The 13,007-nt window shown below is 46.1% G+C and overlaps 1 protein-coding gene across 4 annotated transcripts in view; it reads left to right on the top strand.

Moving 5' to 3' along the window:
- LOC147029069 (actin-like protein 6A) overlaps positions 1–13,007 on the top strand; it is a 181,069-nt gene that overhangs the window by 103,946 nt on the left and 64,116 nt on the right. Inside the window, exon 1 of one of the 4 annotated variants that reach the window (XM_085879996.1) lies at positions 5,441–5,734. The exons of 2 other annotated variants lie outside the window; for them this stretch is intronic. In XM_085879996.1, the coding sequence (XP_085736122.1) occupies positions 5,710–5,734 (25 nt within the window). In that variant the 5' untranslated portion in view covers positions 5,441–5,709. Of the gene's footprint in view, positions 1–5,440; positions 5,735–6,013; positions 6,138–13,007 lie in introns of those variants that run through there. One more of the 4 variants, XM_085879997.1, reaches the window with a different exon arrangement.

The raw sequence follows: 13,007 nt of genomic DNA, 5'->3' as shown, positions 1-13,007 counted from the left end.
ATGCATTAACTACTCTCTGAGTGAAAGTCCCCTGTCTTACTACCGTCTTAACTCTCCTCTTCTTAACTCTCAGGCTATGGCCCCTGGTCCTATCACTGTCTACTCTGTTGAATAATTCATCTGCACTTATTTTATCAATACCTTTCATTCTCTTAAACATCTCGATCATATGTCCTCGTAACCTCCTCCTTTCTGGTGAATAAAGCCCTGTCTCCTTCAGCTGCTCCTCATAGTTGAGTCTAGCTAGGCCCGGAATCAATCTCGGAGCCCTGCGCTGAACCCTCTCTATGACATCTATGTCCTTCCTGAATTGTGGTGACCAAAACTGCACACAAATTCTAGATGTGGCCCTCACTAAATTCCTGTACAATGTTAACACCACCTCTTTTGATTTATAATTGATCCCTCTCCGAATACAACCGAAAACTCTATTTGCTTTACCTATAGCTGCCTGGCACTGTCCTACCTGCTTACCTCCCATATCTATTACCACCCCCAGATCCTTCTCCTGTGTAACATGCTCCCAAATTACCCCTTACATCCTGTAATCTCTATTTTCATTGTTCTTCCCCATCCCCAACACCTTACACTTGAACAGGTTAAATTACATCCACCAATATTTTGCCCAATCTATACAAGTATCAATACTTTCCTGTATCTGATCACCACCCCCTCTGCTCTCCACCTTACCTCCAAGCTTTGTGTCATCTGTAAATTTGGAAAGCTTACTCGTTACCCCATTATCCAAATCGTTGATGTAAATAATGAATAGTTATGGTCCGAGTACTGATCCTTGAGGTACACCCACGACTTACATCCTCCCAACAAGACATCCTCCCACTCACAGCCACTCTTTGCTTCCTATCACGAAGCCAGTTTGCAATCCAATTATCTACCTGACCAGCCACTCCACAATCCCTCACTTTGGTTAACAACTTCTTATGTGGTACCTCATCAAATGCCTTCTTAAAGTCTAGATATACTACATCCACTGCCTTTCCCTCATCCACCCAATCAGACACTGCTTCATAGAACTCTAAAAGATTTGTTAAACAGGAACTACTTATGGTAAACCCATGCTGACTACCTTTAATTAGTTTGTATTTGTTTAAATGGTTCCTCATCTGGTCCTTAATAAATGTCTCCAACACCTTCCCCACGACTGCAGTCAAACTAACAGGTCTATAGTTTCCCAATTCTTTTCTGGATCCTTTCTTAAATCGTGGTGTTACATTTGATACTCTCCAATCCTCCGGTACCTGTCCTGACTCCAGTGAACTGTTGAAAATATCCGTTAACATCTCGTTTACCTGCTCAGCCACTTCCATCAATACTCTCAGGTGCATATTATCTGGACCTGGAGCCTTATCTTCTCTGAGATTTCCCAGCTGTTCCTTTACTTCCTACACTCCAACCTGGCTCTTCTGTAAAAGCCCTTCCTCACCTCCTCAATAGATACTCTCAGCTATTGGCAATTTTCCTGACTGTTCTTGTGTAAAAGTTGAAGAAAAATACCTGTTTAATAAGCCTACCATCTCACTTTCAGCACTAACCACTCTCCCGTTGTTATTCCTCAATGGACCACACTGGTCCGAACCTGTTCTTTTCCCCTGATGTATTTAAAGAAAGCCTTGTTATTATGTTTCATATTCTTATCCATGTCCTTCTCATATTCTCTTTTGACTTGCTGAGTTATTTTCTTCACTTGCCTCTGCTTACTCCGATCATGATATAAATCTAACTCCAGTCTGTTATTTTAAACCTAAAAAATGACTTCTGCTTCTCATTAATAGCATTCCTTATCTCACTACTCAACCACCCTGGTCTCTTTCTGCTTCTCATTAATAGCGTTCCTTATCTCACTACTCAACCACCCTGGTCTCTTTCTGCTTCTCATTAATAGCATTCCTTATCTCACTACTCAACCACCCTGGTCTCTTTCTGCTTCTCATTAATAACGTTCCTTATCTCACTACTCAACCACCCTGGTCTCTTTCTGCTTCTCATTAATAACGTTCCTTATCTCACTACTCAACCACCCTGGTCTCTTTCTGCTTCTCATTAATAACGTTCCTTATCTCACTACTCAACCACCCTGGTCTCTTTCTGCTTCTCATTAATAACGTTCCTTATCTCACTACTCAACCACCCTGGTCTCTTTCTGCTTCTCATTAATAGCATTCTTTATCTCACTACTCAACCACCCTGGTCTCTTTCTGCTTCTCATTAATAACGTTCCTTATCTCACTACTCAACCACCCTGGTCTCTTTCTGCTTCTCATTAATAACGTTCCTTATCTCACTACTCAACCACCCTGGTCTCTTTCTGCTTCTCATTAATAACGTTCCTTATCTCACTACTCAACCACCCTGGTCTCTTTCTGCTTCTCATTAATAGCATTCTTTATCTCACTACTCAACCACCCTGGTCTCTTTCTGCTTCTCATTAATAACGTTCCTTATCTCACTACTCAACCACCCTGGTCTCTTTCTGCTTCTCATTAATAGCGTTCCTTATCTCACTACTCAACCACCCTGGTCTCTTCCTGCTTCTCATTAATAGCGTTCCTTATCTCACTACTCAACCACCCTGGTCTCTTTCTGCTTCTCATTAATAACGTTCCTTATCTCACTACTCAACCACCCTGGCCTCTTTCTGCTTCTCATTAATAGCATTCCTTATCTCACTACTCAACCACCCTGGCCTCTTTCTACTTCTAGTTTTACACCTCATTGGAATGTACTTACTCTGCACTCTTCATATTTGGTCCTTGAAGGTTTCCCATTTATTTGATGCTGATTGTCCTGTTGTTAGAGTCTCCCAATCTACATCACCCAATTCTCTCCTCATTCCCTCAAGGTTTGCCTTCCTGAAATCTAATAGCCTTACCATACTATCCTGCACCCTAAAACCCTCAACAGAATCTTTGCACACACAATGTTTTGGTCACTTGCTTCGAAATGCTCCCCGATCTCCACCTCCTCCACCATATTGGGATCGTTACTTAAAAGAAGGTCGAACACTGCACTCCCCTCGTGGGCTTACCTACAACCTGGGTTAAAAAGCAATCTTGGACTAAAACTAGGAAATCCTCATCCGCTCTGCCCTTTCCCTGTTCCTGGACCCAATCAACCCTGGCAAGTTAAAATCCCCCATAATCAATACTCTTCCCTTACTACATGCCCTCCTCAATTCTTCATTTACTCCCCCTTCCTCCTCTTCCTTCACACCCTAACCCTATAAAACCATCCTACCATTATCTTATTGTTTTTACAATCTCTAATCTCTCCCCACACAATCCTTAACATTTATTCCTTCCTTAATGTCACCCCTTTCTCTTAATGCCTCTACCCAGATTGCTATATTTTAAAATATATATTTATTTTTTCCCTTCCTGAAATTATATTTTCCTGCCTGGCCTTACTCATCCCAATTACTTCATCCGTTCCTTCCTTTATGGCTTCCCCACCCTCCGCTGACCTAAGAAAGCCTGAATTCCTTCCTCAATTCCCACGACAAACCTTGCTGCCCCCTTTCTATTTTCCATACGGCCATCATTCTGGAAACACTCCCTTTGTCCCCTAAATGATTCCCACTGATTCTTAAATGTAAAACCTTCCTCCCCACACCATTCTTCCAGCCATTGGTTGAGGTCGATTGCTCTGTTAATAATTTCTATGTTGTTTCCTAATCTTGGGAGAATCCCAGGAAAACATGACCTCACAACCCTTTGCTTTCAGCCGCTTACTCAATATCCTGTATCTATTATTCAAAACCTCTCAGTAAACTTTCCCTCCATCATTCGCACAAAGGTGTACCACAACCAACTTCTTCCTTCCTGCCAAACAACATCGTTTACTCTTCCTTCAACGTCCCTAACTCCGGCGACTTCAAAACTACACAGAATTCTATATCTACAATCCTTCCTGCAGAATGAAGAATCTACATATTTAATAATCTCATCACCCACAAAAACTGTCTCCCATACCTCATTTCTACCAATTTATATTTCGGCACCCCCACCACTGCCTGCACTCACTGCACCCCCACCACTGCCTGCACCCACTGCACCCCCACCACTGCCTGCACTCACTGCACCCCCACCACTGCCTGCACTCACTGCACCCCCACCACTGCCTGCACTCACTGCACCCGCACCACTGCCTGCACCCACTGCACCCCCACCACTGCCTGCACTCACTGCACCCCCACCACTGCCTGCACTCACTGCACCCCCACCACTGCCTGCACTCACTGCACCCCCACCACTGCCTGCACCCACTGCACCCCCACCACTGCCTGCACTCACTGCACCCCCACCACTGCCTGCACTCACTGCACCCCCACCACTGCCTGCACTCACTGCACCCCCACCACTGCCTGCACCCACTGCACCCACACCACTGCCTGCACCCACTGCACCCCACCACTGCCTGCACCCACTGCACCCCCACCACTGCCTGCACCCACTGCACCCACACCACTGCCTGCACCCACTGCACCCCCACCACTGCCTGCACCCACTGCACCCCCACCACTGCCTGCAACCATTGCACCTGCACCACTGCCTGTACCCACTGCACCCCCACCACTGCCTGCAACCATTGCACCTGCACCACTGCCTGTACCCACTGCACCCCAATCACTGCCTGCACCACTACACCCACACCACTGTCTGCACCCACTGCACCCCCACCACTGCATGCACCCACTGCACCCCATTGCCTGTACCCACTGCACCCCCACCACTGCCTGCAACCACTGCACCTCCACCACTGCGTGCACCCACTGCACCCCATTGCCTGTACCCACTGCACCCCCACCACTGCCTGCAACCACTGCACCCCCACCACTGCGTGCACCCACTGCACCCCATTGCCTTTACCCACTGCACCCCCACCACTGCCTGCACACTGGTGCAGTATTCCTATCTCTATGTCTTGCAGTGTAGTGAGGTGTTTGAATTATAAGCAGTCGGTATGTTTTTGCTTCTTGTACGTTTCTCAAGTATTGTGTGTGTGTGTGTGTGTGTGTGTGTGTGTGTGTGTGTGTGTGTGTGTGTGTGTGTGTGTGTGTGTGTGTGTGTGTGTGTGTGTGTGTGTATGCAGAGCTGTCTGTTGCCTATACACCGCCCAAATAAATGTATGCGTCAGAAGAGGGTGTTGTCTGTTTGGAACAAGATCGCCCATCAGCCGGTACTCCACCAGTGATTATTAGTTGAACAAAAATCATATATTTTTATCGATCACAATTACACAGGTACCAATATCAATATGAGTAATTGTATAACTTTCCTCGAGAATCGGTTATGTAAACGACGGCGACGATAACTTGAACACGTTAGTTTTCTAAAAGTTGAAAGTTGCGCATTTACTATTAATTGGTTTATGTTATTAAATTAGTTGACCAATTTCCGATGTCTCCACCCAAATATTCTCTTCGATCGGCTCAGTGACCATTGCGGTGTATAAGGCGTAATATTTATCGGGAGTATAATGTTTTTATTCAACATCGACGTTGATTTATCCTTAAATTGATACCACGAATTGACTTTTATAATCATTATTTCGACAAACAACTCCGTGATTGTGACGTTACGAAGGCCTTTGTTTGGCTCGGCCTTCGGAGGCTGCACGTCCTCGGCTAGCGAGAGCTGCTGGCGGTGTTTCGTGTCTGTACAAGCTTCGGACCATTCGTAAATCGTCAGGATGAGTGGTGGCGTGTACGGCGGCGGTGAGTTCCGTTTTCGTACTGAAGGAATACCGCACAGAGACCTTGAATGTGATCGATACCCATTGTATCGGCATTTTCGTAATTATTTATTTAACGTATCCCTTTTGGACGTGGTGGAGCTTCCACAAATCTCACACACGGACATACAGACGAATACACGAGACACGACGCAGGATTTCAACGAGATGAACGCGCCGCTGAGGTTGGTGGGATGACGTCACTTCCGGGGAACTCTTGGTACTCGTTCGTCACTTCCGGGGAACTCTTGGTGCTCGGTCGTCACAACAATGGCGCCGAGTTTCCACCACACCAAAGGCCCTGTCACACCTTGACGTTTTAGCCAGCGTATGCCGACGTATGAAAAATTAGCCGAATACGCTGCCACACGTCGAATACGTTGTGGGTAAGTTTTGTATACGTTAAGAGCACGCTGAAGCACGCCGGCATACGTCGTAGTACGCCGAGCTCGTCGACAAATTTTGGGCATGCTCAAAATTTGTCGATGTATGCCGGCGTATGACTCACACGTTCCGTATACGCTGGCCATAAGTTGTAGGCACGTTACGCGATCGTTGACACACGTCGACACACGTTACTTGTAAGTTACTCATAAGTCGAAACACGTCGAGGTAATGTCTAGCTTACCCAAAACTTATTTCTAACCTATGAGTAACGTGCTTTGAACCGATGTGTAACGTATCTCCAACGCATATTGACGTATGTAGACGTATTTGACGTCTTCCGGACGACCACAGAACTTTCTGAACGTGTTTCTAACTTACAGCTACCGTATAATGGCGTATTGGCAGCGTTTAGTGGAATTGGTATTTAAAAATGGGGTTCACAGGAGGAACCCGTCAGTGTTTCACAGGAGGACTCCATGGTGAGTAGATGTCCATGTCATCCGAGAGATGGAGGATCCGGCAAGGCTGAGATGACAATACCTACTAGCTGTCCTCCAACATCAACATGACCTCATCGATTTGACACTGTACCAGTTGCATGCCAATAGAGCCAGAAGAAGAAGAGGTGAACGGAGGAGAAGGAACTGGGTGAGACCATGGATCGGGAGGCGACGGCATTTTGGCATGTATGACCAGCTCATGGTGGAACTCATGATTTGATGGAACCAGCATCCTCTCTGTCAGAGGGTGAGCGTGATGGGGAGGTGTGGGTGATGATGGATCCTCCTTGCGTCCGTGTCCACGGCAACGGCCAGGAGACTTCTTTGCAGCATTCTTCGAAGTTTTCTTCGGCATGACGGTGATGTTGACACTTCGATGTCTCGTGCGGTTATGATTTGAATCGTCGAGCAGAAGCCTTTTAATAGGCTACGCCACGTCGGCGATACGCTGCCGCGCGCTATGCATAAGTAAGACTATCGTTGGGCATAAGTTGTGAACGCCGACAACACACTAAGCATTCGTTGATATAAGTTATCCATAAGTTATCGAAACGTTCTTTGTACGTTACTGATACGTTATGCATACGTCCAACACGTTATACGCCCAAAACTGAAAAAACATCAATAGTTTAGCGTACGCTAGCGTTTTCGATAAATTTTGATACGTTGCCATACGCTGGCTAAATCGTCAAGGTGTGACAGGGGCTTCAGCGGGGAAATTCGTCCTCCCCATGGATGCCAACCTCTGGGGGATTGTCCATGCTCCTAACCTTTTTTTAAATGCCGACCGTCAAACGAGGAAGCGGCACGTACCATTTTTGAAGTTTTTGTACGGCTCGGCTGAGGTTTGAACCGCTGACCTGCTTGACCCATTGCCCCACGGAGTGTGGTTAAATTGTCCTTTATTTTAAATTGGAGCACACGGTCTGATTCTACTCCAACTCCTGAGCAAATTGAGTGAATAAAACAAGAGGAACACGGGGAGCGTGTGCTGGAGCAGCGCGTCGCTGCATCCACTTTCCGCCGGTGCTCCGGAGGCCTCCGTCTGGCCACCCCCCGGGAAGATGTCTGGCCCATCCCCATCTCTTAGGGATTGGACGTTCCAGGCACCCACCTGAAGGGACCGCCTCAGGTTAACCCGAGGAGACCGCCGTCTGGTGGACGACGCCTCAGCACCACCCTCCCACACACCGCTTGTAATCTGCTCTGTCCGTCTGTCATGCTATCTCCTCCTAAACGGTTGTGAAAAAATTTAAACTTGGTTGTTATGATCACGATGTGGAAAGAAGGTGCAAGAGCAGTGTCATTTATTTTTGGCAGTCGGTATCATGGACAAACGGACGTGGTGCCATCATTCATTCCGGGAAGAAGGAAATGAGGAGAAAGAAACTGAGCAGAGTATGGGCACGACGCCTCCCTTCCCTCACACAACCAGGCCGGGGGTGGGTTGAGGGAGGAGGGCTGTGTCAGTCCAAATATCTGGGGGTATGAGGAAGATTGGGAAGGATGGGTGATTGAGTGTCGATGAGAATGCAGCATAGCGATAGCATAGGCTTTGAGGAAAGGTGTGAGCAATGTCTTGTCCCTGAAGGATACTCGTTGATGGCTCTCTCATGAGGGCTGATTGCCTTTTGTGCGTCCAAAGTAGATGATTAAGCGTTTAGTGGGGAAAGCAAGGAAAAGATGGTGTGAGTGCATGTGCTGCTTCGAAGCGCACATGGGAACTCTCGGCCCTTGCCTCGCGCTCCTCTCGTCCAACGGAGGACCTTCGACACAGCGAAGTTTGTTCCAGCAGGCGATTATTTTTATTTTTATTTTTTTATTTTTTTCCCTGAGCGGGCAGGCAGTCTTCTGGTTGAGTCCCCAGTGCATGCACAACAACCCTGAACCAAGCCACAACCTGGCCTGTATCCGTGCTGCGCTGGGCTTGGCTTCAAGGGAGCAAAGTTCAAGCGAGGATCCTTTGACCCCTGCGGGCCCCCTCCCAATGGTGTGCATCCGGCGGGGCGGGTCCCGCGATGGAGTCTTGGTAAAAAAAACCCCGCATTGTTACATCTGTCGGCCACGGGTGCCCACACCCCTTCCCTTGTGGCGTGGGTGCAGCGAGGGAGCACCCCTGCCCCCTCCCTTGCGCACAAATGTTCCTTTGTATTGCGCGTGTGCTTGAGAAGCGTTTTCCGATGTTACGAATGTAGGAGTGCAGGGAAGGAAGAATTGGGGAAGGTAATTTGACCGGTCCGGTGGATTAATTGTTTCTCATGGTGAGGGATTCGTTCGCACCTACGGAGGTTTGACTGAGGTTGATGGTGACTTGGAGACCGAGGAGGAGGGGATTGACGGACTGAGGAACAGACGGTTGATTGTGAAGGAATAACCGAGTGAGTGGATCGAATGTACAGACAGACTGAAGGACGAGAATAAATAGACTGCGGGGTTGAAGGGAAGACCTATGGGATGAACGAGGGGTTGTTGAAATGAGGTTTGGTGAAGCAGATTGTTGGTGGATGGAGGAGATTAAAGGCAGCAAATGAGGAGACTTTACACCATGAATAAACATGCTAACCTCTCAACGCATTTCCCCCCAAATCCCTGGACACAGGGCAATGATCTATCTACACACAAAATAAGAAATAACTCGTTCTGGGGAACCCTACGTGTACATGAATGCTCTTTCCTGAGGTACATTTCCAAAACCGTAACAATATTAATGTACACTGAAGACTCGCACAACAACTGCAGCAATCATAACAGCAGTAACAACAACTACGTGTTATGCAACTATCGAGAATGCCTCTCATGGTGGTTGTAACCCCTAACGCAAGTCGGGAAGAGGGGGGGGGGGCAAATATTCCCCACTTTTCCCTGCTGCTGGATTTGTCAGGGGCAGCACGGTCACGGTCAGAGCGCCGATCGGTTCCTGCATCCCTCTCTTTTTCTCTTTTTCCCTCTTTCTCTCTTTCTTCCCCCCCCCTCTTTCCCAATTTCCCTCTTTCTCTCTTTCTCCCCCCCACTCCCTTTCTCTCTTCCCCCCTCTTTCTCCCACCCCCTCTTTCTCTCTTTCTCCCCCCTCTTTCCCTCTTTCCCTCTTTCACCCCCCTCTTTCTCTCTTCCCCCCTTTTTCTCCTCCTCCTCTTTCTCACTTTCTCCCCCTTTCTTTCTCCCCCCTTTCTCTCTTTCTCCCCCTCTTTCTCTCTTTCTCCTCCCCCCTCTTTCTCTCTTCCTCCCCCCTCTTTCTTTCTTTCTCTATTTCTCTCTTTCTCCCCCCCCCCCCCCCACTCTTTCTCTCTCCCTCTCTAGCTCTTGGGGCCCTGGCTTTACGAAAGGCAGGAGTACACTCTCTTCGATGGGAGGAATCTCTTCGTCGATCAGTTATCTCTGTGCTGCAGGCCTGTCCAAGCAGAATGGGTTGAACAACAACTTTTATAAATGCACGGGGCTAAACAACGACGCATTATTTTTTAAAGCAAGTTCGAATTGCGAACATACCCCGTGGGAGTTCATTCGTACAACTCTCAGGTGAGCGATATCACAGACAACAGATAGTTTTGAAATTTGGTAAGATTTTCATCGCATCAGAAAAAGAAACCAGAACACATCACAAGGGTGAGGCTTGTTTCATATCATCATTTGTGACTTAATTTTTTTCGTTTTTATTTATTAACAATTTAGAGAAAATGGGCCGAAAGGGCCGTTCCTCGGCCCGAAGGGCCGGAATCGCACTTTGGGCTCAGTCACTGCCTGGGGAATGGTCTCTAGAATATACCTGTCAAGTTTGGTTCGGTTCCGTCTACTAATAACTGAGAAATACCAATTTTAAGAAAATGGGCCGAGAGGGCCGTTTCTTGGCCCAAAGGGCCATAATCTCACTTTGGGCTCAGTTGATGCCTGCAGAGTGACATCTAGAATATACCTGTCAAGTTTGGTTCGGTTCCGTTGACTAATAACCGAGAAATAACAATTTAGAGAAAATGGTGCCGAAAGGGCCGTTCCTCGGCCCGAAGGGCCGGAATCGCACTTTGTGCTCAGTTAATGCCTGCGCATATGTGTCTAGTATATGACTGTCAACTTTCATCGAGTTGTGTTCACGAATAATGGAGAAATAGACGTTCAAATGAACTGTACACAAGAAAAGAGAGAACGCGAGCGGTGCTTAGACCCCGTGGGGTGGAAGACCCCAAGGGGTAAAAAATTTGTTTCACTTCATTTTACATCTTCATTGAGATTCGCTCTCTATTGTGTTTTGTTCATACATTTTACATCCTTATTGGGATAGACATGCAACATGTTTGTGAAGTACAACATACTCTCTTCTGATTAGACCCATCAGCAGAGTGGCCGGTAGATAAGAGGTGCTGCGTCGGTATAAGAAACATTTGTAACATCTTCCTTGTTTTTCATGGCTAACCCCTGCTCTCGCAGGGAAAATGGCCTTTAAGAGTGAATTTTTATAAGATAGGCTCAAAATGGTAACATTTGAACATTGATGTCTTCAGATATTTTTCAAATTTTTATCCCAGGTTGTGTGTGGTCTAAAACTCAGAAAGCCAAATTTTTTCAGAAAGCCAAATATGATGTGATTGACCCATTCCCCGCTGTTTGGGCCACACCCAAAGTTTGGAGATTTTGACACCCTTGAATTTTTTTCCCATTTTCAAAGTGAATTATTTAGAATAACCATCAGTTGCCCAAGGAAATTCCTTTACAAACTTATTTTATGGTTTGGGTACTAAAATATTTTGAACAAAAATCTTTGGGATCTGGATGGTTATGGATAGTGGTGCCACCTATAATCCCTTTCGGCAAACATTCACTTCAGACTTTCTCTGGCCATATTTTTAATAACCATCAAAGTCTCATGGATTTTATTAGTGTATAAGATAGTACAAGTACTGTACTATGCTAGGAAAGTAAAACATTCATGGGATCTTGGTGGTTATGGCAGTACAGGGGGTCTCAAGACCACTTCGGTCAATACGAAGCCCTTTTACGAACCACGTCCACTCCCATAACCATCCTGATATTTTGAAACTAATATTATCAAATGAAAGTTCCATATCTATACAAACAAAAGCAATAGTAAAATCCATGGGACCTTTTAAAAATAAAAATAAAACAGGTCCAAAGTTGCCTTGTTTGACAGATAATGTACATATCGATGTACATATACTGAAACGCAAAAGAAACTTACCACTTGTTTGAAATGTAATAAAATTGTAACAGTTCAAAATAAAACAAACCAACAATTGCTAATTGAAACCTTGGCATTTAATGATGACATGTCAAGTTTTTGACCAAGATACACCATCTCATAAGTTTGTTCTACAGTACAGAACAGCACAGGGTGCAATGTCAGTCCCCTTTCAATAGCGTGTGTGGCCACCATTGTTTTGGATACAGGCAGTGCATCGTCGGCGCATACTGCCTGCCAGTCTTTGGATGGATTGCTGCTGGATTCTGTCCCACTCAGTCCTGAATGTCTGAAGCTATCTGACTTAGGACCATCTGCCTGTCCTGCCTTGCAGTGGTGACTCTTGGTCTCCCTGATCGAGGTCTGTCATCTGCAGAGTTGTGGAGGGTGTCTCTGTCCACCAGGGCCGATATCGTCTGGTGTGAGCAGCCAAGGCGACGTGCCACCTCACGGTAGCTCAATCCGCCTTGCAGTATGCCCAAGGCACACTGCCATTGATCCCTTGACAATCGTGGCATGTTGATTGAAATGACCATTTTGCACTGGCCTTTTTAAAGCCAATATCGAGACATCACGTGCAGCTCATTAAAATCATCCCATACCCCTTGGCTAATCACTGACAGTCAAAACGGCTGTTCAACAGCTGTGCTATGAAGTGACCATTGAAGGTTCAAGTGACCATCCATGACCGTTTTGTTTGACAGTGAGGACACTATTGTCCACAAATAAGTTCACACATTTACTACACGCAGTGTTATTGTTGATATTTGAAGGTTTAAAAGGTGGTAAGTTTTTTTTTTTTTTGCGTTTCAGTATATAATGAACAGGTATATGTACACGACATGTACATGGTCTGCCTCTGTCACCAATTTCCATCACTTGTTACAGAAGTCCACTATATTCCATTGCTGATTGAAGAGCAAAGTACTTTCACTAAATGTCTTATCTGTTTTTGGGCCATCCATCCTAAAAATCTGTCTGTTTCCTTTAAAACCCCATGCTGTTTTGAATGTGGCCGAGATAGGTAGAAAAATGTTTTCTCGATGTGAATCTTTTATTTTCCTGAAAAGTTTGAAGAAAATCCTTCTACCATTCGTTTCAACTTCTGTTCCTATCCAGGAGCATGGCATTTGGCAGCAAAATCCTTAAAATGTTCAACACATTTCTTGTACTTTTTCGGT

Source organism: Eptatretus burgeri, chromosome 4 (assembly GCF_056783735.1).
Source record: "Eptatretus burgeri isolate ZD-2024b chromosome 4, Ebu_testis_v1, whole genome shotgun sequence".
Classification (NCBI taxonomy): Eukaryota; Metazoa; Chordata; class Myxini; order Myxiniformes; family Myxinidae; genus Eptatretus; species Eptatretus burgeri.
This window is presented reverse-complemented; position numbering and strand designations above follow the sequence as displayed.